General features: G+C 41.1%; 1 protein-coding gene across 2 annotated transcripts; it reads right to left on the bottom strand.

Moving 5' to 3' along the window:
- Nucleotides 1-6018: 6018 nt before the first annotated feature.
- LOC149012174 (DNA glycosylase superfamily protein) lies at nucleotides 6019-24397 on the bottom strand. Of its 2 annotated transcripts, XM_089158417.1 has the most exons (3): nucleotides 22832-24395; nucleotides 6990-7186; nucleotides 6019-6841 (listed from the first exon to the last, which is right to left on the bottom strand). In XM_089158417.1, the coding sequence occupies exons 1-3, from the start codon at nucleotides 24038-24040 to the stop codon at nucleotides 6727-6729; spliced, it is 1521 nt and encodes a 506-aa protein (XP_089014543.1). In that variant the 5' UTR covers nucleotides 24041-24395; the 3' UTR covers nucleotides 6019-6726. The 2 variants fall into 2 exon arrangements, with proteins under 2 accessions (XP_089014543.1, XP_089014544.1); XM_089158418.1 differs by lacking the exons at nucleotides 6019-6841; nucleotides 6990-7186 and adding an exon at nucleotides 7187-7263 and having other exon boundaries at nucleotides 22832-24397.
- Nucleotides 24398-24617: the final 220 nt, after the last annotated feature.

Genomic DNA, 24617 nt, shown 5'->3' with positions numbered 1-24617 from the left:
TGGACTTGAGCGCAAAGTGTGCAAGCTTAAGAAGTCCATATATGGCTTAAAGCAAGCATCTAGACAGTGGAATGTGCGCTTCCACCAAGCTATGATGGAAAATGGTTTTTCCATGCTTGAGGAAGACCACTGTGTTTACACCAAGAGATCTGATAATAATTATGTCATTCTGACACTATACGTAGATGACATACTTATGGCTAGCAATAGCAAGGAGCTATTGGAAACCATTAAGAAATGGTTGTCCTCCGTATTTGATATGAAGGACATGGGTGAAGCAAGCTATGTGCTTGGTGTCAAGATTGTCAGAAATAGGCAAAAGAGATTACTGGGTTTATCTCAAGAGACCTATATTGACAATGTCTTGACGAGATACTGAGATGCACAACCGCAAACCAATTGATACTCCAGTGGAGAAGGGTTTGCATTTGAGCCTTGATATGGGTCCTAAGACTCCAGAGGAGAAAACCAAGATGGAAAGAGTTCCATATTCCAGTGCAGTGGGTAGCCTTATGTATGCTATGATGTGTACTAGGCCGGATATTTGTTATGCAATGGGTTTGGTTAGTCGGTACCAATCAAACCCAGGCATAGAGCACTGGAAAGCAGTAAAGAGGATATTGAGATATCTCAGAGGAACGAGTAACTACATGTTGTGTTACCAAGGATTGGATTTGCGCTTAGTTGGCTATAGTGATGCCAACTGGGCTGGAGACATCGATGAGCACAAATCAACCTCTGGATATGCTTTCTTGCTGAATGGCGGGGCCATTTCGTGGTGTAGCAAGAAGCAGGCTTGTATATCCCTCTCGACCATGGAAGCAGAGTATGTGGCATGCTCAGCTGCGGTTCAAGAGGCTGTTTGGTTGAGGAGTTTCCTTTGACATACTAGGATTGTGATGACATCCAAAGAGGCTGCCCTTGTCTACTGTGATAGTACGGCAGCTCTTAGCTATGTCAAGGACCCCAAGTATCATGGGAAGACCAAACATATACAGTTGAGATATCACTTTGTTAGAGACATTACATCAAGAAAGAAAGTTGTACTTAAGCACATATCTACTAGTTTGATGGTAGCTGACCCTCTTACCAAACCTATAGCCAAGGATGTTTTTATTTCTCATGTAAAATCCTTGGGCTTGCGTAGATTGTGACTTATTTTTGTACTGAGACTTTCTTATTAATGAGTAATATGAGTTCATTCCAGCATTTTTTTTATTCACTTTCTGTGTGATTGTGTTTTGCTAGCATAAAACAAGATATGTCAATAGGCAAGAGAATGGCTCACTCACACGAGCATTCGCCTTTGGCGCCTTGGAGGCGAGCAGAGATGAAACAGATTGTGAATGACTTTGTGTAGGTCAATTCATAATCATGATGTCGCCTTGATTTGGAATCAAGATGAGTTTCTCTATTGTAAAGAGAATCGACATGAATGTTCCCACTATTCATGTTGCCTATAGGAGCCGTGTGCGAGTACTTTATGTGGCGCTAGGGTGGCGACAATAAAGTAACTCGGGTTAGGCACAAGAGGTTGCGACTAGACTAAGACATGTATGGTGTTGAGATGGACATACGTTCTATTGTATATAGAATGCTCCACCATAGCACATATATCATACTATGTGTGCTTAGCGATCATTGGAAATAAGAGGATGGATCCCTGCTCCTCTCATTGTGTGAGTCCTAGACCTTATGGTCCATTAGTGTTCTTAGTGACTTTCGACGACATCATGAAACGAAGGGTTGATGTGGCTACTTTGGGGTGTTACCTATGGTCATGATTGATTCGACCTAAAGGGGCACTACCGGGAAAGGAGTCAATCCTAAGTGTAGTGATGGTCTGGGGAGAAAGGAAAGGTTTGATTCAACCGCACCCTAAAAGTGTTTGTTTGGCGCCAACTCGTATGTGTTACAAAGAGTGAACATTTTAAGGACAAGAAGGTGATCTCTCAGAGGGATCGAGATACCTTTAGTCTGGTGAGTTTGAATAAACCTAGGACACTGTGTTATACTAATGCTTATTTGATTTGTTTCTATGAGTGATGTGCCATTCTGGCCTTCTGGGAAGGTTTCTAGTTTGGGGCTCACGCGTGCAGGTATATCACCGGTCGCACAACCCATTTTGCCAGTATGATTGTGGATATTAGTGTCTGGGACACAGGTGGTCTATGTATCTGGGATACATAGTGAAGAGATCAATATATATGTATATCTCGGGATATGCATGTGTGTCTAGGACACAAGAGGTCTATGTATCTCGGGATACATAGCGAGAGAGATTGAATGTGTATATCTGGGATATACAAGTGTGTGTCTGGGACACATTGAAAGATTAACACTTGCCCTTGTGCAAGTGGGAGCTGTTGGAATTTATTAATTTGATTAATAAATTAAATGCCCAAGGGCAATATTGGAAATTCACTATTAGGGCGGTTACAAAATAGGGTTATATATTTTGGTAACCACCGCATTAGTGAGTAAGTAACTGAGTGATTCATTCGCACGAGCGAATCTCTGAGAAACGGCGGCTCCATCTCTCTCTCCCTCTCTCTTAGAATTGCAGGCTTAGAAATTCTTCTTTCCTAGTATTTGATCTTCATTCCATTAATCCACGGCATTTGGGTTGTGGATATTATTCCCTTTCCCTGTGATTGTGGAATCTCGCCGGTAAATCTTTGGTGGTGGAACGAGAACGTGGATCTATACTTCCGCTGCGAATACTTCAAGTAAGGGAAAGCGAATCCAGGTAAGGAATATTTCCCCCCATCAATTAATTGAATTGAATTACTTTTGATGTATTACCAACAAGGATTTAACCCGTCCATGTACTTCTGGTCGGCAAGAAACAGCATGTTCGGAAGCCATTCCTTTGCAACTGAAGTACCAGTCTGGTTATTGCACAAATAGCTAGACTCTGTTGTCAAAGACCAGTTCGAGAGGAGCAGAGGAGGAAGAGGAGAGCGTCTCTAGCTGGTACCAACATCTCAAGCAGATACACTTGGGGATTTAGGAGGAACTGAAGATTCTTTTTGAAGGGCTTCTTCATTAGAAGGACCTTCAGTCCAACCATGCTTCCCCACCGTCTCGACCACAGTCGGAGCAGGCCTCTTGGGTGGACGAGAAATATGACCAGAAGCAGCTAAAGACTTTGATTTGGTGCTTCTCGACCTCTCAAGCTTGGCCGGATGTTTATCTGAAACTTCTTTGATTTTAGAAGCCACAGCTTTGGCACAAGCAGTCGGGCTCAGCAACACTACAAGAAAGAGGACAAACCAATTATACACCGACCAAATAAGTACAACATCAAAGGAAACCAATAAACAAAACTTACCGGGAAAAAAACCCCCAAAAAGATAGAATTTCCGGATGCTTGGGACAGTACCCATTCACAGCTCGGAAGTTTTTGTTCTCAGAAGGAATGCTCAAGATCCGTTCCTTTGCTCGTTCTTCAGGAGGAGAAAGGTTTGGAAGTTTGTTAGACTTTTTAAGAAGAGAACGACTCCAGGAGGTCGGAAAAGAAGGTGTACGAGAAGACCAAACATTAAAAAAAAATTTGGACGCCACCCCTTGGTATTAGAAGGCAAAGTCTCATTTGCAACAAAATTTCCGGCCCAACCGGACTGACGGGACAAGCGCTTAGATAAATAATACCAGCCAGACTGTTCCATTTTCTTGGCCATAAAAAAAGTTAAGAATAGAGCGAGGGAAGGATGAACATTGATTTCTGGCTGTTGGCAAAACCCCCAGAAACATACCAAATTTCTCCAACTATTTGGGGCCAACATTCCAGGACAAATACCAAAATGGAAAAGAATGTCTGAAAATATGGGGTGGACGGGGAGTCTAAATTCATTCTTTAAAGAATCCTCATAAAGGACGAACTCTTCGAGACGACACACATTGGCTCGATCAGACTTTGAGGGTACTCGGAGGATGAACTCAGAAGGAATGTCATATTTTGCTCGAATTGTCTCTTAACTTATCTGCAGTCATCTCTAAAGTCCTAAAGGAGGGATCAGACTTATTTGGTTCGAATTCTTATATGGTAGGAGAAGGCTTTTTTGCTCGTTTAGCTTCATATTGTTCGGGAGTCAAGCTAGCAACCCATCGATCCTATCAGCTTTGAACTTTGCTCGAGCACTAAGCCCAGAGTTTGAGGTAGGGACTAAAGAAGGATGAGACTGGACCTCAGGTTCTTCGCAAAAATTCCCATAAGGTTCTCTAGACGAGGGGGAAGGATTCTGACTACCAGCACTGTTTTGGTCAGAACCTGATTGACCATTAAAAGTCATGATCAGATAATGAACGACCACTAGTATCATGATCGAACATTGTTCGACTTCTAGAAGGACGGTCAGAAATAGGTTGGTCACTAAGGTCTAGGTCAGAACTTCCTACCCTACCAGAATCGTCATTTGAAGTACCCATAAAGGTAAGATGAATATGGAGTCTCTTAGCCACTATTTCCTTCCCAACCATAGAACAACAAGAAGAAAACCAAAAGAAATAGAGGGCAAATAAAACGAAGACTACCAATGTAGCATAGAGGACACAGCAAAACTAAAGAGCAAGAACAAGCTAAGGAAATAGAAAAATGCACAGCCACAGGAAGAAATGGAAGAGCAAAAGTTCTGAAAACTTACTGATTGAGTGAAGAAGACCACGAATAGACAGTGAAACCCCTTACAGCTTCCGTCAGAATCCCAAACTCCAACTACAAAGGAGCTTACGACAAGGTTGAGAGCAGAAATAAAAGACAAAAAGAGACGATCTTCTTCACCACAGTACAAAGGTTAAAACAAGTTGCACAAGGAAGACTCAAAAAACTCAAGTAAAATCGAAGCGGGAAAACGAAGAAGACAAAGTAAAGAAAAAGTAAAAAGTGGGTTTTTATACCTCTTGGGATTCCTATCGAAAGGCCTTGAACGAGTTAGCATCTAACGGTTTAGAACTTTAGACCTTAGATATTCTAAAATGATTCTAATTAGACGAAGATCAAAACATCTACTTCATATTTGGATCAACGATTCAGGATAAAAGAAAGACAAACGAAAGAGATTCTGCCACGTGGAAGAGCATATGCAGGTATTATTTAAGATTAGCCATCTTTTGGGTCATGTCAGGGCATGCGGCATGATCAGAATAAGTCTCAAAAGACGTGTTTGCAGCCATTATTAACCATCATTCCTATTAGCTGTCTTCTCGAAAATGCTAATATGTGGATAAGCATCAAAGTCAGACCAAGGAATACGATAAGTCTCGTATGACGAAGATTATAATGTTCGAGCACACAAGATTGGGGGGCTTATGTTATGGTCGAACCGGTATATTAGGGTCGAACCTATATATTACGGTCGATCCAATTAAGCCAGGATTACCGGTCCGACCATAGTGTTATGATTCGAACACAACTTTGATTCCTTGTTGAATTCTATTACAACTCTTCAAGTGGAATTCAACTAAAGGTTAAATCCTGATATAATGCTACAAGAGGAACTCTTCCTAACCCACTAACGAAGACTATATAAATAGGTATTGTTATCATCATAAGGTATGCACTCTTGAGTTATTGAATACATTGAGAGATTGAGCTTGCTTCCTTTGTTCATCTGAACTAACTTGTTCGTCGGAGACGAAACTCGACCACACCAGTCGAGCATGTTTTTTGCAGGTTCGAGCGTTCGACCAAGGGAGACCAGATTCTGCAACAACACCAACAAACCAAATCCTTTGGGTTGAATCATACAACACTCTTCATCGAGATTCCCATTTCAAAAAGGTAGTTTTAACATCCAATTGTGAGGCTCTAAGTCAAGAACAATTGCTATGCTCAATACAAGACAAATGGTCATCAATCCAACAACTAGAGAATATATTTCATTGAAATCAGTACCTGACTTTGGAGCATACCACTAGACGGGCTTTGTACATCTCAACATTCCCATTAATGTCACTTTTCAGCTTGTAAGCCCATCCGCAACTGATAGTTTTGCATCCCTTGGGTAACTAGACAAGATCCCAAGTTAGGTTTTTGTAAAAGGCCTCCATCTTCGGAGATGCTTTCCACTGGGGAGCATTGTTAGATTCACAGGCCTCCTGATATGTGCATGGCTAACACTCTTCAATGATACATGCATAAGTCGTGACATAATTATTAAGCCAACTTGGATGTCTAAAATCTCTCCTTGGCCGTCTTTGGTCATCTTGAGTTTCAGCAACTGGTTCTTATGTATGCTTATCATCAGCTTCATCTCCGTCACCTTCATCTGTAATGGTAAGTTGTTCTTCAATAGGTTGAGTTTGAAATTCTACAACAGATTCGAGCTCAAGCATCTGAGGCGAATCTAAACTGGGACGTTCTGTCTTTCCACAATGAGTCTTCATTAAAGACAACATCTCGGCTAATAGCTAGTTCGTGGGTAAGATCCCACAAACCGTGTCCCTTCGCTCTTGCATAGCCAAAAAAATACACTTTCTGGACCTTGCGTCAAGCTAAGGCAGTTTTCTTTTTCTATTTTTTTGGTAATCCATTAAATCTGGTCAGTTACGAGAATATATAAGGAACTTTTAGATAGATGGATAACTACATACAAATGAATACAATGTATCTTTTAGCCCCCAAAAAAAGTGCAATGGTTGCTCCCCCATCAATTCTGTAATTCAAAATACAAAAGGCAGTGACCAACACTACACAGAAGATAGGGGACTCTGAAATATATTTGGTCAAGAGCTCCGAATCCTATGGAGAAATTCCCAGTATTTAGTTAACATGTGATCAGTTGGTCTCACCCTGTCCCACTTCCCTGTACAGAATATAGCGTATGCATCAGCTGCGTACCTGCAATTAGAAGAAAACAAGAATAATTTGTTCGTTTATCATGAAACAGAACCACCACAGAGATTTCATGCAGCCATGGGACTCTAATAGAATCTTTTGATGGGGAGAAAAATATAACAAGAGAACATTTGTGGGATGAGGACATTACTTGCCCACGCCATGCAGCTGGGTGACATGAGTCCAGCCATCTTGCAGATACTCCCTTGAGAAGCGCTGAATCATGATAGCTCGTTTCCTTTGCAAACCAAGAGTCTGAATCACCTTTTCTATGTCCTCTATCGGAGCGTCTGCTGCACTCGTGGCTTCAGGACAAAGCCTGAAGAGGTCTGATATGACTTTGCCAGCCTAACACACAAAATGCTTTTTCATTTAAATGTTCGATGAAGTGCCAAAGAAAAATGGTTTGGCATCAACTTCAAATCCTACAGTTTGTAGACACAGTTATCACTTGTCAAAAAAACCATGGTCATGAATATATTCTCCTCGATTAAAGAAAATCAACAGAATATTGTTTCTGGCATAATGCATTCTTTAATAAGTTCAAAATATCTGAAAAGCTCATGAATGTATACTTTTAACAACGATAAGATATAGTTCGGTTACTGGATGACTTTTTTCCTTCCTGCCATCTATTGTTTCTGTGGTTGTAAATTCTATATTTGTCAGAAGACAAAAAGACGACCTGATGTAAAACCAAATTGAGGGACCAGTCTTCAGGATTAATTCAAGTAAACCAACAGTAAAATTAGGGTTTAACAACCCTGCAGTTGTGGGATTAGGCTGAATAGGGTGTTTTGTTTGAAGGAAGGGAACTCAGGGTTCGAATAGGGTTAGAAGGGCTCGGTTTAATAGAACTCAAGCCTGAACCTTGCTGTAATTTAATTTCAGATTTCAAACTCCAAGTCTACGGTTTAAGGAGATTAGGGCTTTTAGGAATTTAGGGTTTCTAAGGGGTGGCTGGGGGTTAGGGTTAAGGGCAAAGGTAAAGGAGAGGTAGGGGATGATGAATCTAAAAGGAAACATGATTGAGTTGAAGTCTTGAAGAGTTTGAAATATCTAAGCAAAAGAAGGCTAGGATTTCTAATGTTTTGGGGAATTAAGGCAGTGAAGGAGTTAGGGGTCGAACTAGAGTTTGGCTGGTCTGACTGGGCTGAAATTGAGAGGAAGATCACTAAGAGTTAGGGGAATGATGTTCCTAAAGTTTGGGACAGATCTAACAGTCAGATTAGCATAAAACTGAACCTCGAACGGTCTCTAAAAAATTCCAAGAATTCCAGAAAAATAGAAAGGGGGTAATATGACGGTTTTGGTTTCAGGGTTTTGGGGAGGAATAGCACTTGCTTCTAGGGTTCAAGTGTTACTGAAGGGAAGAATTGGGATGTGGGAGAGAGGACAGGTGACCTGGGGTTTAGGATTTCGGGAAGACTAGGCTGCCACAAGTTAGGGAGGGGAAGAAAGAGGGCTGTGACGTGTTGGCGCAGTGTAGGGTTTCACTTACTTGCTATAGGTGATGATGGGGGCTTGAAGAGCTTGAAATCTGCAGAAATTACTAAGCACACACATAGCAGCAAGCTTTCCCTCCAAAGGAAGAACACACCACTCTACCCGTCAATGTCCTTTAATCACAAGTTCTATTGATCATCAATTTGTTTACAAGTGAATGGCTTTATTGATAGCCTTTAGATGAAGATCTCCTAATAGAACCAACAAACAAGGAGTTCTATTTGGAACAGAACTCATATTCATACTATGACTAAACTAGGAAACTAATTAATGAAAGGATTTTGTTACAAGGACTCCTAAATAAAAAATAATTGCAGAATTTAAAGTAACTCCAAACTTGAGAAGGAATCTAATTTGAAATAGGATTCCAACTTAAAGCTCCTACTTGGACTGGCACTCTAAATGAGGACTCAAATAAGAAAGTAAAAGTAAATCTGGACTCACCAAATTATTCTATACTCAGCTAGACTCACTAGGACTCCAAAGAGGAAGGGAAATGACCAATTTGACAGGTTCCGGCTTCCTAGAGGGGCCGCGAAAAAAGGGCTTCTCTTAGGGGGGTCCATCTGGTTACATCATAAACTCAGTATTATTCTAGTTGGGTTTCTTGGCACAAACACGAATGGTAGTAAAGCAAATATTACAGGACCTTTTGCTGCCACTCAGTTATCTATCTTTACAAATTTGCAGCCTGTATATCTAATCACTAATTACCAGGATCTACACAATACATTCCCTACCGCGAAGAACTCTTGGCTTTTATATCTCTTACCCGAACTTCTAGTTATTGCTAGGCACTTTGACAAAGTACCGTTTATCTTTGACAATGACTCTCCTTAATACTTTTCACCATGCTAGGCAAGCTTTTCCATATTTTGACCTCCTTGTGGGAAGCCAATACTCTTGTATAATATGTTTTCATAGCAATATTTAAGTTTATTTTCCATAGTAAAAAAAAATGATTTCTACATCGATTGGTTAATGCTAATACCAGCCCATTTCAGAAGGCATTAAGAATGATGTTACAGCTTCTGAGTTTATATGACAATCTCTAGCTCAGCCTTGCAGATTATGATTCCAAGTCAACAATACGAAGACCCATACCCATGAGAACTCTCACCCTTCCCTCAAAGTTCAACTTCCCCTTTTCAAATTCTCCCTTTCCTAAATTTTGTTACTATAAAATGAACATGATGCTAAATTAGTGATATTTGAGTCTCCTAAACAAGTGCCAGCTTCCAAAATGACTGGCTATTACCCTTGAAAACTAGACCCATCTCCTAATTATACTTCCCAGATACTTCCCAAAGATAACATTTTAACTTTTCCATGTAAATACATCATGAAGTTATACCTTTTATTTTGGCAAAAGTTGACTTTTCTAAAACAAATAGAAGTAAAAATGATGCCTGCTGTACATCAAAATGCATATAGAACCAAATGCCCTATAACGCAAGAATATCACTGAGAACAACTGTAGCAAGAACCGAGTCCAACCAAAGCTAGTAGCCAGCCAATTGAAGCAACAAAGCTTAGGCAACAGGCAGTAGATCAATCTGAGTATCCAAAATAAGCTAATAGATGAGTAAGTGAAAGCATTGTATGACCCCCAGTCATAACCATCAAGTACAAATGGATGCAACCAAGTTCTATTTTTACCTAACGACTGAAATTCTTACAAATCACAGAATTCTTACAAATCACAGAGAAGCCTGGAACAATTGTGGAAGTATGATTTCTCATTTCTTACACTCACTCACTCACTCTCTGCTTCGTCTTCAACACATGAGTCTTCGATTGCCCCCTCTTCTGGCTGCACCAACCTTGCTGAGAATGCTGAACCACATTCATCCTTTTACTTTTCATTTGTTTCCCTTCTATTTTTCAGATTGTTAGTACCTGCTGGAGCTGTGTTTGTGCTGTTGCTGAGGCTGATTAAAGGACCACCAAATACACATCATCTCCTCCCCTAGCTGCGGTGCAGAACAACTGCTGGAATCCTTCATTCAAACAGGTGTATGGCATCAGGCTTTGTAGGATGAATCTTTTCTCCCTCCTCCATCCAGCAAATCTTCTGGGTTGAATAGCCTTATTCACCTTCCCTACATTCCATCCATCTTCCGAACCCTCCATTACTTGATTGCCTCAAGTAAAAATGCTACTTTCTAATTTCCCTCCATAACTGAAATTCAACCCTCAAAATCATCTCAAATTTGCAGCAGCATCTTATCTACTACAGGTCACCGTTCTCTCCAAAACTGGGCTCAATCTGCTAGGTGTTCAACCTATAGCCCACCTACTTACTGTTCAGAATTGGCTCAGTCTGGCTTGTTTAGAAACCCTAAGCTTTAGCTAAGTCCTGAGTTTCTAATTGGGTTTGTTGTGGGTTTATTAAACTAGTTCTCTTGATTTTAGCTCCAGATTATCTCTAAACTGGGGCATCGAAGGACTCCGCTGCCCGATGCCATGCCACCTTAAACAGAATCCTTATAGATTATCATGTATCAGGGCTGTAACAGGATTATAACTTTAGATAACCAAGAGAATGAGAAAGAACTATGGGAGAAAGAAGCAGAAATGTGATAGACTAGACTCTCTATCTTAATGTGAAATCAGTCTTCATCAGGATCTGTGATGTGAACCAGGATCTAGGGATAGGTTGATTGGAATAATGCCCAAGATCTAGGCTCACTCCAGAATCCTCTTCCCTGAGAATCAGCAGTCTTCTACACTGGAACACCCTTCGGTGGAGGGTTTTATGACAAATACTAGTGATGCAAGGTTGGCTTAGGGTTAGGGAAGGTTTGGACAGGCTTGGAGGTCTAGAGTTTTATGTTTTCAATCCTTAAACCTTGCTATACTTGCAATTTCAGAACTGTAATTTTGATTTAGGATTTGAGAATTTTAGGTTTTGAAGAATTCAAGGGTTAGGATTTCCTAATAAGAAAGTAACTTATAGGATTCTCAGGTTTTAGAGATGGGGAGGGTAGGGGATGAACTAGGGTTTGTAGAAGAAGGGATCCTAAAGGTGCTGCAGGGTTTTAGGAGGGGCTGGGGAAATCTGCGATGGTGGAGGAAGGGTTTCTAGTGGTGCCGCACAGTAAGGGAGGGGGCTGGGATGTCTGCGATGGAAAGGGAATTGTGGGGGAGGGCTGCCGTGAGCCAGGGAAGAGGGAAGAAGATCTTAGATGGGGAGGCGAGGGGCTGTACTTGGTTGATGGTGAGAAGCTGCTGTGAATGCTGAGTTGCGGCTGGAATTGAAGAATACTCCTTGAAATTGAAGAACAAATCACTCTAAAACTGCCATGGCCCTCCCAAGAAGACCATGACTTTACTTATCTCCAAAACCAGATTAATTTTATTCAATTCAACTAAAAAATTACATGGCTTGAGGGCTTTATTTATAGCCTCAAGTAAAGAAATCAGAAAGGACTCTAAATTGGAAAACAAACTAAAACTCTAATTGGCTTATCCAAAACTAAATCAAGTACGACTTGACTAAGACTTTGACCCAGACAAGAAAATTCAAAAACAAACCCTAGTGGATTCCATTCCAAATTCAAAGAGTAGATATGGAGTTCCTAAATAAAGATAATTGGATTGACTAAAATTGTGGGATCCCAACATAACTAGGAATCTAACTTAGACAAGGACTCCCAAATAACTTGCAAAATCATAATCAGAAACATAAATCAAAATACGTTCAAGGTCCAGACGACATCCTAGACTTGATGGGACCCAGACCTAATTGTCACAAATTAAGCAAAATTACCAAAATACCCTAGATCGAATTAGGGGTCCTAGGGTTTACGCAAACAACCCTAGGGCCTGTGGAACCTCTGAAAATAATTTACATCAACTAGAGGACTCCTGACAACTTAGGAATCCTAACCTAACAAAGACTCTTCGAAAACTTGATAGGACACCATGTTGAGGGTGCAGGGGCAGGGTGTTTGTAGGTTATCAAAATAACCCATGTGGGAGGGACACATGGAAAGTAGGTTTGTTAGGATTTCTTGGGGCTATATTACATTGTAGGAGCTGAGGGGTGAGTGACGTGAACACAGATGACCCCGGCCGAACCCTAAAATGGGCCCAAGGCCCACCCATGAAAGCTGGCCGAACCCTATTATAGGGGTATTTTGGATATTTTAGGATGCTAGAATCTATATTCTGGAATTTTAGAAGAGTCCCAATCCAATTTAAATTCCTTACTAGAGTTGTGATTGAGTTGTTTCCATTAGTTAGTTGTAGATAAGACTCTTTTACAAGAAGGGTTCCTATATTTTAGGAGTCTGTTTTCAATTGGAAGTTGTCTCTATTAGTGATTGTGGTTTACTTAGGTAAGGAGTCTTTCTCTAAAGAGGACTCCTTCAGATAAATCAGTCTTTTATCTCAAAGAATCACTTGTATTACTACTTGGTTGCTTACAACTTGATTGATCCCAACTTGATTATTTATACAAATGAGCTCACCCCTATTTATAGGAGATGTAGTATACACTGTACGGTCAAGTGTCCACTGTCCAATGGTGGAGAAGATTCTAATGGTTTTAGATATTTCTAGAGAAGACTCTAGACTCAAGATATTTTGCAAGACTAGGATTCTTCTAGATTCCTCCCCTTTTCTAGAATGTGGGCTAGGTTTAGCCCATTAGTAACCCACTTGTTGGACTAGGCCTAGTGTAGCCCTCACTAGACCCATGGGCTTATGATGAATCAAGCCATGTCTCCACTGCCTAATCCATTGACGTCCTCATCGAATCTTCCTCGTGAAACCTCCTTATTTGCTCTTAGAATTGTGACAAAGAGTTTGCCGGTTCTGAACTTGCCTTGCTCTCAGATAGTTCCTTCCATTTCACCAAATACTCTCAACTCAGAGATACTCCAGCATAATTTCACCAGCGATCATGTACTCGGCCTCCTTATCATAGGACATTACACTCATTGATGCTTTTGTGGATGTTCCACGGCTTAGGTCTTCCACCTCTCTATGGTAAGGCTTGAGCATACTCATGTGGAAGACCGGGATTATCTTCAACTTAGGTGGTAGGTTTAACTGATAGGGAACCTTGCCCACCTTCTTCTCGGTCTCGAACGGGCCTTCCTACCAACGGTCCAACCCTTTGTGCACCTCCCTTAGGGACTTATTCTGTTGTGGTAGTAGTTTCACCATAACTACGTCCCCAACCTCAAAATTCACGGGTTGTCTATCCTTCTCGGCCCATTTCTTCATCTTCTTCATGGACTTGTCTATGTAAGCCTAAGCCACATCCACTTTTTCTTGCCACTCGTTCGCAAACTTGTATGCCAAGGGGTGAGCCACAAAAAATTCACGGGTTGTCTATCCTTCTCCGCCCATTTCTTCATCTTCTTTGTGGCCTTGTCTAAGTAAGCCTTGGCCACATCCACTTTTTCTTGCCACTTGTATGCCAAGGGGTGGGCCACACAAAATTCACGGGTTGTCTATCCTTCTCGACCCATTCTTCATCTTCTTCATTATCATTGTTTCTGGCATCAATGGCTGTTGCTTGATGGCAATCTCAAATGGACTTTGATTTGTGGCCTCACTTCTTTGGAGATTGTATGAGAATTGAGCAACATCAAGCAACTTAGAACAATCATGTTGATTGGCACTCACAACGTGTCTCAAGTATAACTCCAACAACGCATTTATACTCTCTGTTTGCCCATCTGTTTGCAGATGGAATCTTGTTGAGTAGCGTAATGGCATGCCCAACAAGTTCAACAATTCGCTCCAAAACCTCCATGTGAGCTGAGGGTCACGATCACTTATAATTGATTATGGCACACCCCAATACTTCACGACGTTCTTTAGGAATAGCCTCCCCGCCTCTACTGCCGTACAATCCCTTGGTGCCACCACAAAAGTGCCATACTTAGAAAATCGATCGACCACCACCATGATTGACCCACACCCTATCAATAAATGCTTTGACTATTAAGAGATGTTTCAAAATCAAGTTTTAGAGGACTGACAACTCCTTGAAATAAAACCATTAGTAACCAAGAAGATGAACAATATCTTGATAAAGAAGATGAAGAAGTGGGCCGACAATGATACACCACTTGCAAGTTTTGAAGTTGGGGAGTTAGTTATGGTGAAGTGCCTGCCTCAACAACTTAAGTCCGTAAGGAGGGTGCACTAAGGATTGGTCCGTCAAAATTAAGAACCCTTTCAAGATCGTGAAAAAGGTGGGGAAGGTTTCCTATCAGCTGAACCTACCACCTAAGTTATAGATTCACCAGGCCTTCCATGCAAGCATGCTCAAGCCATATCACAGAGACATAGAGGACCCAAGTTATGGAATATCAACAAGAGCACCAATGAGTGTAACTACATCCTACAATAACGAGGAGTATATGAGTGTGGATCAAGTCCTCCGAAAGAGAGGAGTACCTCTTAGTCGAGAGTATTTGGTGAAGTGGAAGGGACTTCTAATAGCGAAGCGAGTGGGAACCGGCAAACTTTCCGTGGTAGTTCAAAGAGCAAATACAAAGGTTCCACGAAGAAGACACAACGACGATGTCGATGGACTAAGTGGGGGAGAATGTCACAATCTGTCCTCATGTAGGCCCAACACACCTAATTTATGAGGGCCACACATAGCCTAGTTCAAGAAAGGTCCTATTGGGCTAAGCCTAGCCCACTGTCTAGAAGATATTACATATGGGGAGAATTCTAAAAGAATCCAAGTCCTTGTAAAATATCTATTTTGTATAACTCCCACAGAAATATCCAGGACCTAGAAGGCTCTCCACAGTTGATGTAACCTGGGTTGGGCCACTATAATTGAGCCCAAAATTCAGACCCAAAGAAGCCAATCCAAAGCTGGCCGAATCCCCCTCAAGGGTATTTTAGTCACTTTCCTTGCCCCCTTTAGGGTTCAATATGGGTCTAGAAAGAAACCCCTCGATCCAAGGGTCATGGATCTATTTTTAATTTTTCTGTTTGAGTTAGTAGTTGGAGAGTTATAGTCCATTTTGAGTTGTCTTGAGTTAGTTAGTTGTAGATAAGATGAGATTCCTTATCCAAGAGGGTTCTTATCTTTTAGGAGATTGTTTTAAATAAAAATTGTCTTTATTTAAATAGTCCTTGTAATAAGGAGAAGGTATCCTAAACTATAAAGGAGACCCACCTAGAGTCCAATTCTTTAATTAATTCTAAGTTGAAAAGTTAGGTCAGTAGTTGGATCCTTAACAGTCAAGGAATCCCAAGTTGAATCCAAGTGTCATGTAATATCACTATAAATAGCCTCTTTATTTCTGAATACAGTAGGTTGGATTATTTGAGTAAATCAGAGGCTTGGGCCGTGGGGAAGGACATCCTTGTGGCCAGGGCTGGAGAGTAATTCTCAGAAATTCAGCAAGTTCCAGCAATCATCCACTTCCACGTCAGTGCACACGCAACTCACCGCAGCCCCAAGTCAGTTGAAGGTCACGCCCACCCCATCGCGTCTTCCCCTCTCACTTCAGTTCCAGCTAGCTTCCAGTCTGTCCCTCACCCTCTCCATCAACGCAAGGCATCCCTACCCCCTCCCATGTTCTGCACATTGCAGAAACATCAACCCCACACACCCGCAGGCCCTTGAACCCCTCCCCTTCTCTCATTTGGCTCCCTGTTTAAGCAGAAAATAGACAAACAGAAAATTTCTGAAAATTTCTGCAACTATTATAACCCTTCTGAGATCTGAACGCTAACTCTATTGCTGTTCAAAACCTTCCATTGATCAGAGCCATTACGAATTAGGTCTGCACCTTCAAAGGCCACAAGCTTAGTACCTGTTCTACCCTAGCCGAACTACCCAGAAACCATAGCTTTGCGATGGTTCTTATCTAAGAAGATCCTGGAAGATCTAACCCAGACCCTGGGTTACATCAGTTGGATGGAGGACACATGTAAATATCCTAAACATTCATTATACACTAGTGTAACTAGAAATAGGGGGGTCTCATTGTGTAGAGACAATCAAGTAATTTAATTCCAAGCTTGTAAGTGTTCTCAAGAAATACAACGCATTCTTTCTCTCAAGTTCTCTTCCATTTCTCTCCTATGAGGGGTTAAAGGCTGACTGAGTATGAATGAGTGCTAAGTGCCAGAGCAGTTAGCTTAGTCAAGTACTAAGGCCCTGATCTCTCTATTTTATCTATGTAACTGAGATCCTTTCTTGACAACTTGTGAAGAGGTCTACCTACTACAGAAGACCCAAAGGACGAAATTTTTTCACTGCCCCCGTTTTCTCCAGTTTGCTATCTGCCGAGACCACAAATAAATCAATGCAACTCAACTCCTGTTTCCTGAGATCTATCAGCCCCATTGTGATCCTCTGTGGGATGATTGTTTTATGGCGTAAAAGTCTGTTTAGTGACTTAGTCTATAAACTATACAGCCTGCTACCCTAATATTGGTGAAGACCTTTCTTCCTCTCCCCCTCCCCCCCCCAAAAAAATGATTACAGCGAACCACCTGAGGTAATTACATATCTACTACTGGTCCTATCATGTTATTGCCATTACTGCTATGGTGTTCTTCATATATTTGTGAGTGCTACCATTGGGTTAATCATGTCTTTTTCTATTTATCAGAACCAACTCAGTTCCCTATCGTCTGATAAATAGAAACCTATTGCTGATTAAACTATTTCCTAATGCTGTTTCCCTTAATGATGTGCTGCTTTCTTCCTCCCCCCCCCCCCCCCGGGAAAAAAATACTGTGCTAGCTACTGCATTGGCTGCTGCCCCTATTGGAATCTGTTGCAAGTTGAGTTACCTTACTGCTGCAGTTGAGTGCCCTGCTACTTGTTCAGTTTTTCTTTACTGACTACCAAGACAATGTTCTGGGAAATACTACCGTTGATAAGCCCCTTATAACTCGGGTGTACAAGCATAAGAATAGGGGGAAGAACACAATATCGCCTCTAGCTGCTGCAGGTGATCAAAGTAAAGAGAAGATAGATGGCAACCTTCTATTGGACAGCAACCACTACTCTGCTCACAGCAGAGGTGCAGAAGGGACAGTCCAGGTGGTAGAAGAAGATTGGGAAGAAGTGTAAGAGTTTTTTAGGATTGTTCGGTTATGTAAGGGAGGGGGGAGAAGAGTAGGGGTAAGAAAGAAGTAGCAAGCAGCGCTTGTGGGAGAGGGGAATCTCTCGGGGATGATCTGGGTATTGGGCCGTTCTTGGTTTTCAGGGAGTTTTAGTTTGTTTTTCCTATTTCTAGAATCAACTATCACTTAGTAGAATCAGCTTGTATTCATCAGTGTTAACTATTAAGTGTTGCTTAATGAATTCAGCTGTTACCTCACTGCTGTTCTTACTGTTCTGAAATTATAGTTATTCAGTAGTAATTCCTTATGTTTGTCACTGGTGGAGATTAATGAGGATTATGTGAAGGTTCTATCACCTGTTACTTATTCAGTTTTTCTTTACTGACTACCAAGCATAGCTGTCAAGGCGTCGCCTAGCTTGGCGTCCTAGCGGTCTTTGTGGAGATGAGGCGACAAGCGCCTCATATAAAGTACATAAGGCAGTCGCCTCAGGCTCTGTGGCGTCGCCTATGTGTCGCCTCAGGCTCTGTGGCGTCACCTATGTGTCGCCTCAGACGCCTCAAACCCATAGGCGCCCGCCTTTGTGGATTTTAAAAACCATCATATTTTTTATTCTAAATCAAAGGTAAAATATGAATTAGAAATTAGATTCCAATTGGGAATCATCTAATGGTTGAGTGCATATATAAGTTTTACATGAGATACATGGGCTCATTCTAACATTAAATCATTAACCAAAAAAAAAAAAAAAAAGAAGAAAACCCGAGAATCACTCGATCCCAATTGTTTGCGAGCCCTAACTCTCTGCTCTCGTCGTCTCTGTCTCTCAGCCCTCTCCCTCTGCTACTCTCTTCATCGACAACAAAGGTCATCAACTCCAGCGACAACTAAAAGTATCACCGGCGACAGCCAGAAGGCCCAAAACTCTCTTCAGCTTTTCATTTCTTGATTTCTTCTATCACGATTCACACCTGGTACTATCTTCCTCTGCTACTCTCTTCAGTTCCACTCGATCGACGACAACAGCCAGCGACTCCGGCGACATCCAGCGACAACCAGAAATATCACCGGCGACACACTGTACTGTCTTTTTCAGTTTCGAAGGTCCAAAATTGATTGACTTCTACTGCTAGCCTGCTACTCTCTTACTTCTGCTTCTGTTTCTTTTTTTTTCCCCTCATAGGCTCATACGAAAGCCACCGTAGTTGCAGCGGCTTCGGTCACCATCTCAGGCGACGGTATGTCGCCATAATTTTTTTTTTTCTGCGTTGTAACAATGTTATAAGTTGCTTTTTTTTTTTTTTTTTTTTCTTTCTTCTAGTTTGGTTTGCATTCTTAAGATATTCTGCTTGGTGTATGCACTGTGTACATGAGATTCCTTTGAACTACAATTCTTTTGATATTATCTGCTTTTATTTATTTATCCCTTGCATTTGATGGTGTTAGTGTTGGTGACATTTAATGAAGGGATGTTGTCTAGTGTTTATTTGTTTTGCTCATGCATCTATGTGTTTACTATTTAGTTACATTTTATCGTATCTTGATTCTTGTTAATGATAGTATGATACTTGAAATTTATTTAGGACCTACTATGTGTGGTTTGTAGTATGTTGGATGACTTGAGGTAGGCTAAATGGCTAATATTAGTTTTTTTATTATATATAAGATACGTTTATAATGAATTAGTGTATGAGATGTACACTAAAAAGTAAAAATTTCACTTAAAACGCCTCGACCGCCTCAAAAGCGCCTCAGAGGGTGCCTCGTCGACTCATCGCCCCAACTAGCTAAAACCGCCTCGCATCGCCTCGTCGCTGTGACAACTATGCTACCAAGTCAATGTTCTGGGAAATACTACTGTTGTCCTATCAAGATTTTGGATGAATCACAAATTGTTCTGCAGGTGCACTAATTGGTGTTCTCCTATTACTATTGATTTACATTATTGGGTTCTAAAGGATACTCTAATGGCTACTGATGTGACCGCTTTCCTAATCACCTATAGTTGTTTTTTTAATCTTCATCCGATAAATAGGGTCCAATCATTGATTGAGTCTTGCAGTTCCATTGACTTGTCACTACTGTTCTACACTTTATGGGTAACTACTTGACATCAGCAATGACAGGAAGTTCATGTGCCTCGTTTCATCAAGTAACATGGTTCATTCAAGTACCCAAACAATTCCTCAATACAAACTTTGAGATGTTGGTAATTGATTGTTATTAAGTGTTCATGTGTAATGCTACACATAAAGGGGAGATTGAAGGTCTATTTTCTATCTACTCAAGATTTTTATCTTATGATGGTATTCTACAATAACAACAATTACCTACCTACTTCTTTTTCTTTCTTTTTTTTTTTTTTTTTTTTTTTTTTTTGGGGGGGGGGGGACTGCTTCATTCAGAGTGAATAGCCGAGGGAACAAACAAACAAAGTGACTATAGACAAGGAATGGAAACAGGCCACAAGGTCAAACACTCCACCGACCTGGCCCTCCTAGCTAGGTGATCAGTTACATGGTTGATCTCCCTAGAAATGTGTACAAAAGCACAAGATTCAAAGCATTGGACAATTACCTACCTACTTAGTCCACAACAACCTATATATCTTTTATCTACCTACTTGATCTGTACTAACTCATACTACCTTTTACCTACCTACTTGGACCTTAATAATCCATATTGCCTTTTACCTACCTACGTGGTCTGCAGTTAACCTTTCACCTACATACTTGGCCTACAGTAACCCATACTACTTTTCACCTACCTACTTGTGTGGAGATTACTCTCTACTATTAGCGTTATTTGGATAGTGCCCCTTAACGTTATTGTTGCGATTATACTAATGAACATGGTTCGCCTTCACCACTACCTATAATTCTCGTTGTTGGGTGGTTCATTCAACATGAAGATTGTTTACTTAAGTTGTTGCTAATTATCTCTTGGGTGAAGCTCTTTCGGTGTCTATCAATGTCTGTTATTACATATGCTCAAGTGTAACAAAAATTCTTGATATGTTCTTGTTATTCCAAGCAAGAGCCTTTGATATGCACACTCCAGCTTGAGAGGGCGCATTAATATTTCAGCTTAGGTTTCTATTTTGGTTACTTTCAATTTTAGTTACTTTTTATGTTGATTATGTTCTAATTTTCTTATTGTTTGGTTGACAAGTAATCTCCTTAAGATAGTTTCCTTTTCAGTGGATTTTGGGAGATCCTCTGCAATATGCAATTTTCCTTTTTGCTGTAATTCAGTTTAGGAATGTTCTCCTAAACTGAGATTTGATTTTACAATATAAAAATAGTACCAAGGAGAGCCAACACATACATGCCAGCTCTCTCCCTTCTGTTCTTCAGCCCTCTTCTATTTTTCTTCTTCTTTATAAATTTTATTTCAGTCCCTAGGCTGAATACAGTTATTGAAATTCTAACAGAAGTGCTTGTGAGATGTTAGGGTTTTAACAATTTCATGGGACAAGTTTGGGAAAAGACTAAAAATTACCATCGGGTTGAAAGAGAATAATGGGGGCTGACCTTGGGAGGAAAAGGGTTTAACCAAAGTAGCTTGGGGTGGTTAGGGGAGATTGTAGGGATGATGGATTGAGAGATGGGAGGTTTTTTGGGTTTCTTGAACTAGATCTTGGGTAATCTTTCATGAATCTTTTCTTCCTTTTCTTTGTTCTCTTTTTCTTTCTCTTTTTCTGTTTTCAGACTTGCCACAAGTCAAAGAAGGGGAAAGAGAGGGGTCCGAGAGAGAAAGCAGGGGGAAAGGAGGAGCCGCAAGGGTTGGGGGTGGTGGGGGAGGCAATTAGAGGTGTCACAACAGGTGGGGGGGTTCCTAAGGCTGCAATGGGTGGGGGAGTGGTTTTAGGAAGCTGCAAAGGGAGGGGACGGAGTTTCCTAGGCTGCGATGGGAGTGGAGGGGAGGGGTTTCTAGAGCCTACGCAAGGAGAAGGAGTGGGGAGAGCTGCGGGTGAAAGAGGAAAGGGAGTGTCATACTTACCTGAGAAGGCTGCTGTGGATGAAAGAACGTTGCTGGAACTTGAAGACATGCTGCTGAACTTGAGTAAAGAAGCTGCTAATTCAGCTGAGGCCCTCCCAGCTTAATTCTTTATTCAATTAAATCTAAGTTTACAATAAGAGGACTGGCTTATGTATATAGCCTTACACAAAGGGGTAGAGAGAGAGAGAGAGAGAGAGAGAGAGAGAGAGAGACTTAGACTCTGACTAGGAAATAAAGACTAACTCAACTGGGGTTTCCTTTATAGATTAGGATTGCCCTTACAAAATTTAAGAAATAAAGACTAACCACAAAATTTAAGGAATTTAATTTGTACTAAAAGACCTAATTATCCACAAGGAATCTTTATTTAAAATAAATTCCCAATGACACTAGAGTCTAGAATTCACTTGAATGGCTCAAACAGGGAATTAAAAACAGATTTGGACTTGAAGAAATAAAAAAAGTTACTCAAATAAATTCATCAACCAAATAAAAGGGAAAAATTACCAAATTGCCCCTATAGATGTTCGGCCAGCTCGTAATTGTGCCATCTAGGATGGACCAAACCTGCAAAATTGCCCCTTGGGGTATGGAAGGGAAACCTACGAAATCTTGCATGTTTCGACCGAAAGGGGGTAGTTTTATAAAATGGACTGAAACCAGGTTTCGACCAATCTTGGTCAAAATTTCAACCATTTCGGTCGTAACTTGGTACTTTTTCAATTACTAACAAGTTTCGACTTGGTTTTTGGAAAAACTGAGATTTCAGTTGAAAATTTTGACGGTTTCGACCTAAATTTGCACCATGATGCCAACTAAATGAGGTCAATTAATAGATCCAAAGAGGCTGAACATGAATATAATAGGTATACATGATGCAGAAATGAAACGAAACACACGAAAAAAAAACAACCAAACAAACATAACGTGAAGAAATATTTAGTTCAGAGTCTCAGACCTTAAAGGCAGCTCACAACATATACGACAGAATACAAATCATCAGCCCTCAACAGGTACTGCACCTTGTGAAACCAATATCAGCAGTTGTACCCCCTAGAATCGAACTAAATGGCCACAATAATACTGCTCTACAGTCTCTTTTCGCCATCAATCATACAAGTTCACCTTTGGAAGTTGGCCAGAATATATCTATAGCAATAATATTGACTACATAGAGCATGTACAAGAAGGATCGAACCCTTTGATAAGTCCTTACGCAGAACTAAATGATGTTGAGAACGTAAAGTTCTATGAGAAATATTTGGCACCGAAAGCAAATGACAAGAGACACAATTTCAGGTAATCATGCAAAGGCCAAGAAGCAACTAATCATGTCTATAAACCTTGGGTGTAAAATACATTATTATCCTCAAATTACAAGAATAATCATGGATGTCCCAAATAATGGAGTAAGTATACCTGTCCACCTGTGGTGCGGTTCAGAAGCATGCAAATAACCAGTACCCTCCAAGGATCGTGGATATGGTCTTCTTGAAGAAGAGGGTAATGGGAGCGTGGAGGCTTCCACTGGTTGTATGGAGTCACCCGTCGGTAAGCATCATTCCATTTCTGAGAAGACGAAAGGGTTCGTCGTTTGCTGTCATTCTCCCCTTCCTCGGTGGCAACATTGTAGAAGTACGGGGAAACTACCACCACCTTCTTCTTGCCGCAACGGCGGATCTGGGTTTCGCAGTTGGGTTCTAGCGTTGGGTTCTGGAAGTAAGAGGAAACCACAGAAACTTTTTCCGCCGCTTTCTTAGGCACGCTGCTTGGCTTCTTATTGGTTGGAGAAGCGTCAGTGGCCGCGGTGACTTCTGCATCAGACTTCTTCTCTATTTTACAATCTTGTTTGTTCTCCGACAGACCGAGACCGTTATCTGCCTCTAGAATAGTTTTCCCATCATCTTCTCCACGGAAAGAAGACGACCAAGAGAATGGAGAATTGCGTAGAATTCGACTGATTTTCTCCTTGATTAAGGGATTGGCAAGTGAAGTCTGTGGACTCTTCTGGGTCAGAGTTTCCTTATCGACTTGGAAGAAGGGAGATACGACTTTCAATTGCAACTTCTCCTTCTTCTTCCTCCTTTTCGCATCCTTCCTTGGATGCGCTTCAGCAGAGGAAAAGGAAGGGACCTCAGTCTCTGTCACAAAACGTGGTTCACCTCTTCGCTTTTTCTCTCCTTTCTGAGAATCGGAAGGCCCCAGCACGCATGTCGTCGTTGTCGTACTCTTCTTCTTCTTCTTCTTCTGCGGCTTCTTCTTAGTGTTGCTTCCAACCCCATCATCAAACAAGTCAAAGTCCTTGCCTTCTTCTTCTGCTTCCCCTTCTACGAATGCTGCTGCTGATGATGCTGCTTCTTCTTCTCTGAGACGTTTTTGGGATTGAGGCGCCGGCAACGCAATCACGACTTTCAGAGAGTCAGTATCTCCGTCATTATAATGATCAGACAAGGGAAGTTTGTCGGAACCCTTCTCCGGATGATGAGGAAGAGGAAGCAAATCAATTTTTTCCTGCTCTAGAGGTTCACATCTAGTCTTCTTCCCGGATTTATGGCTAGGTTTCTTCCTAATCGGCTTTAGGTGGTGTTTCCTATGCAAAACCACCCTTTCTCTTTCTGCTGCTTCCATAAGAACTCCCAAGAGTTTACCCTGTTATCATCTTCTAATGCCCGTCCGTCTTCAAAGAGGACGTCAATCGCTTCGCGTCTGGTCATTATTTGGTTCATGTTATGCGGGTCGACAAAACCTTGTTGGGTCAGACGAAACCCACCCAGAGGCATCAGGTTATGTTTGGTTCTGCAATTTTGTTGTGGAGTCAATATTAGAATTATATTTCCAGAGAATCAATATTATGTAGAATTAGGTTACGTAGAATCTATTCGTGAAATGGAGCAAGAAGGAATTCGGTACAGTCCAAGAGAAAATCAAAATCTTAAAAAGTCAGATTGAGTCCATTCAAAGAAACCCGTACTATGGAGAGCTTATTGATGAGGAGAACAAGCTGCAGGATCTTCTTGATGAGGAGCTTAAGAATGAGGAAATTTTGTGGCACCAAAAATCAAGAATTGAATGGATCAAGCATGGGGACAAAAATTCTGCCTTTTTTCATGCTTCTACAATTCAAAGAAGAATGGAAAAACAGAATTCTGAAATTAAAAAGATCGGATGGTAATTGGACTTCAAATATTTCAAATGGAGGAGCTGT

This window comes from Hakea prostrata, chromosome 6 (genome assembly GCF_041222555.1).
Source record: "Hakea prostrata isolate BN-2017 chromosome 6, UWA_Hpros_2, whole genome shotgun sequence".
In the NCBI taxonomy this organism is placed as follows: domain Eukaryota; kingdom Viridiplantae; phylum Streptophyta; class Magnoliopsida; order Proteales; family Proteaceae; genus Hakea; species Hakea prostrata.
Note: the sequence above shows the minus strand (reverse complement) of the source record. Positions and strands in the feature narration are given on the sequence as shown.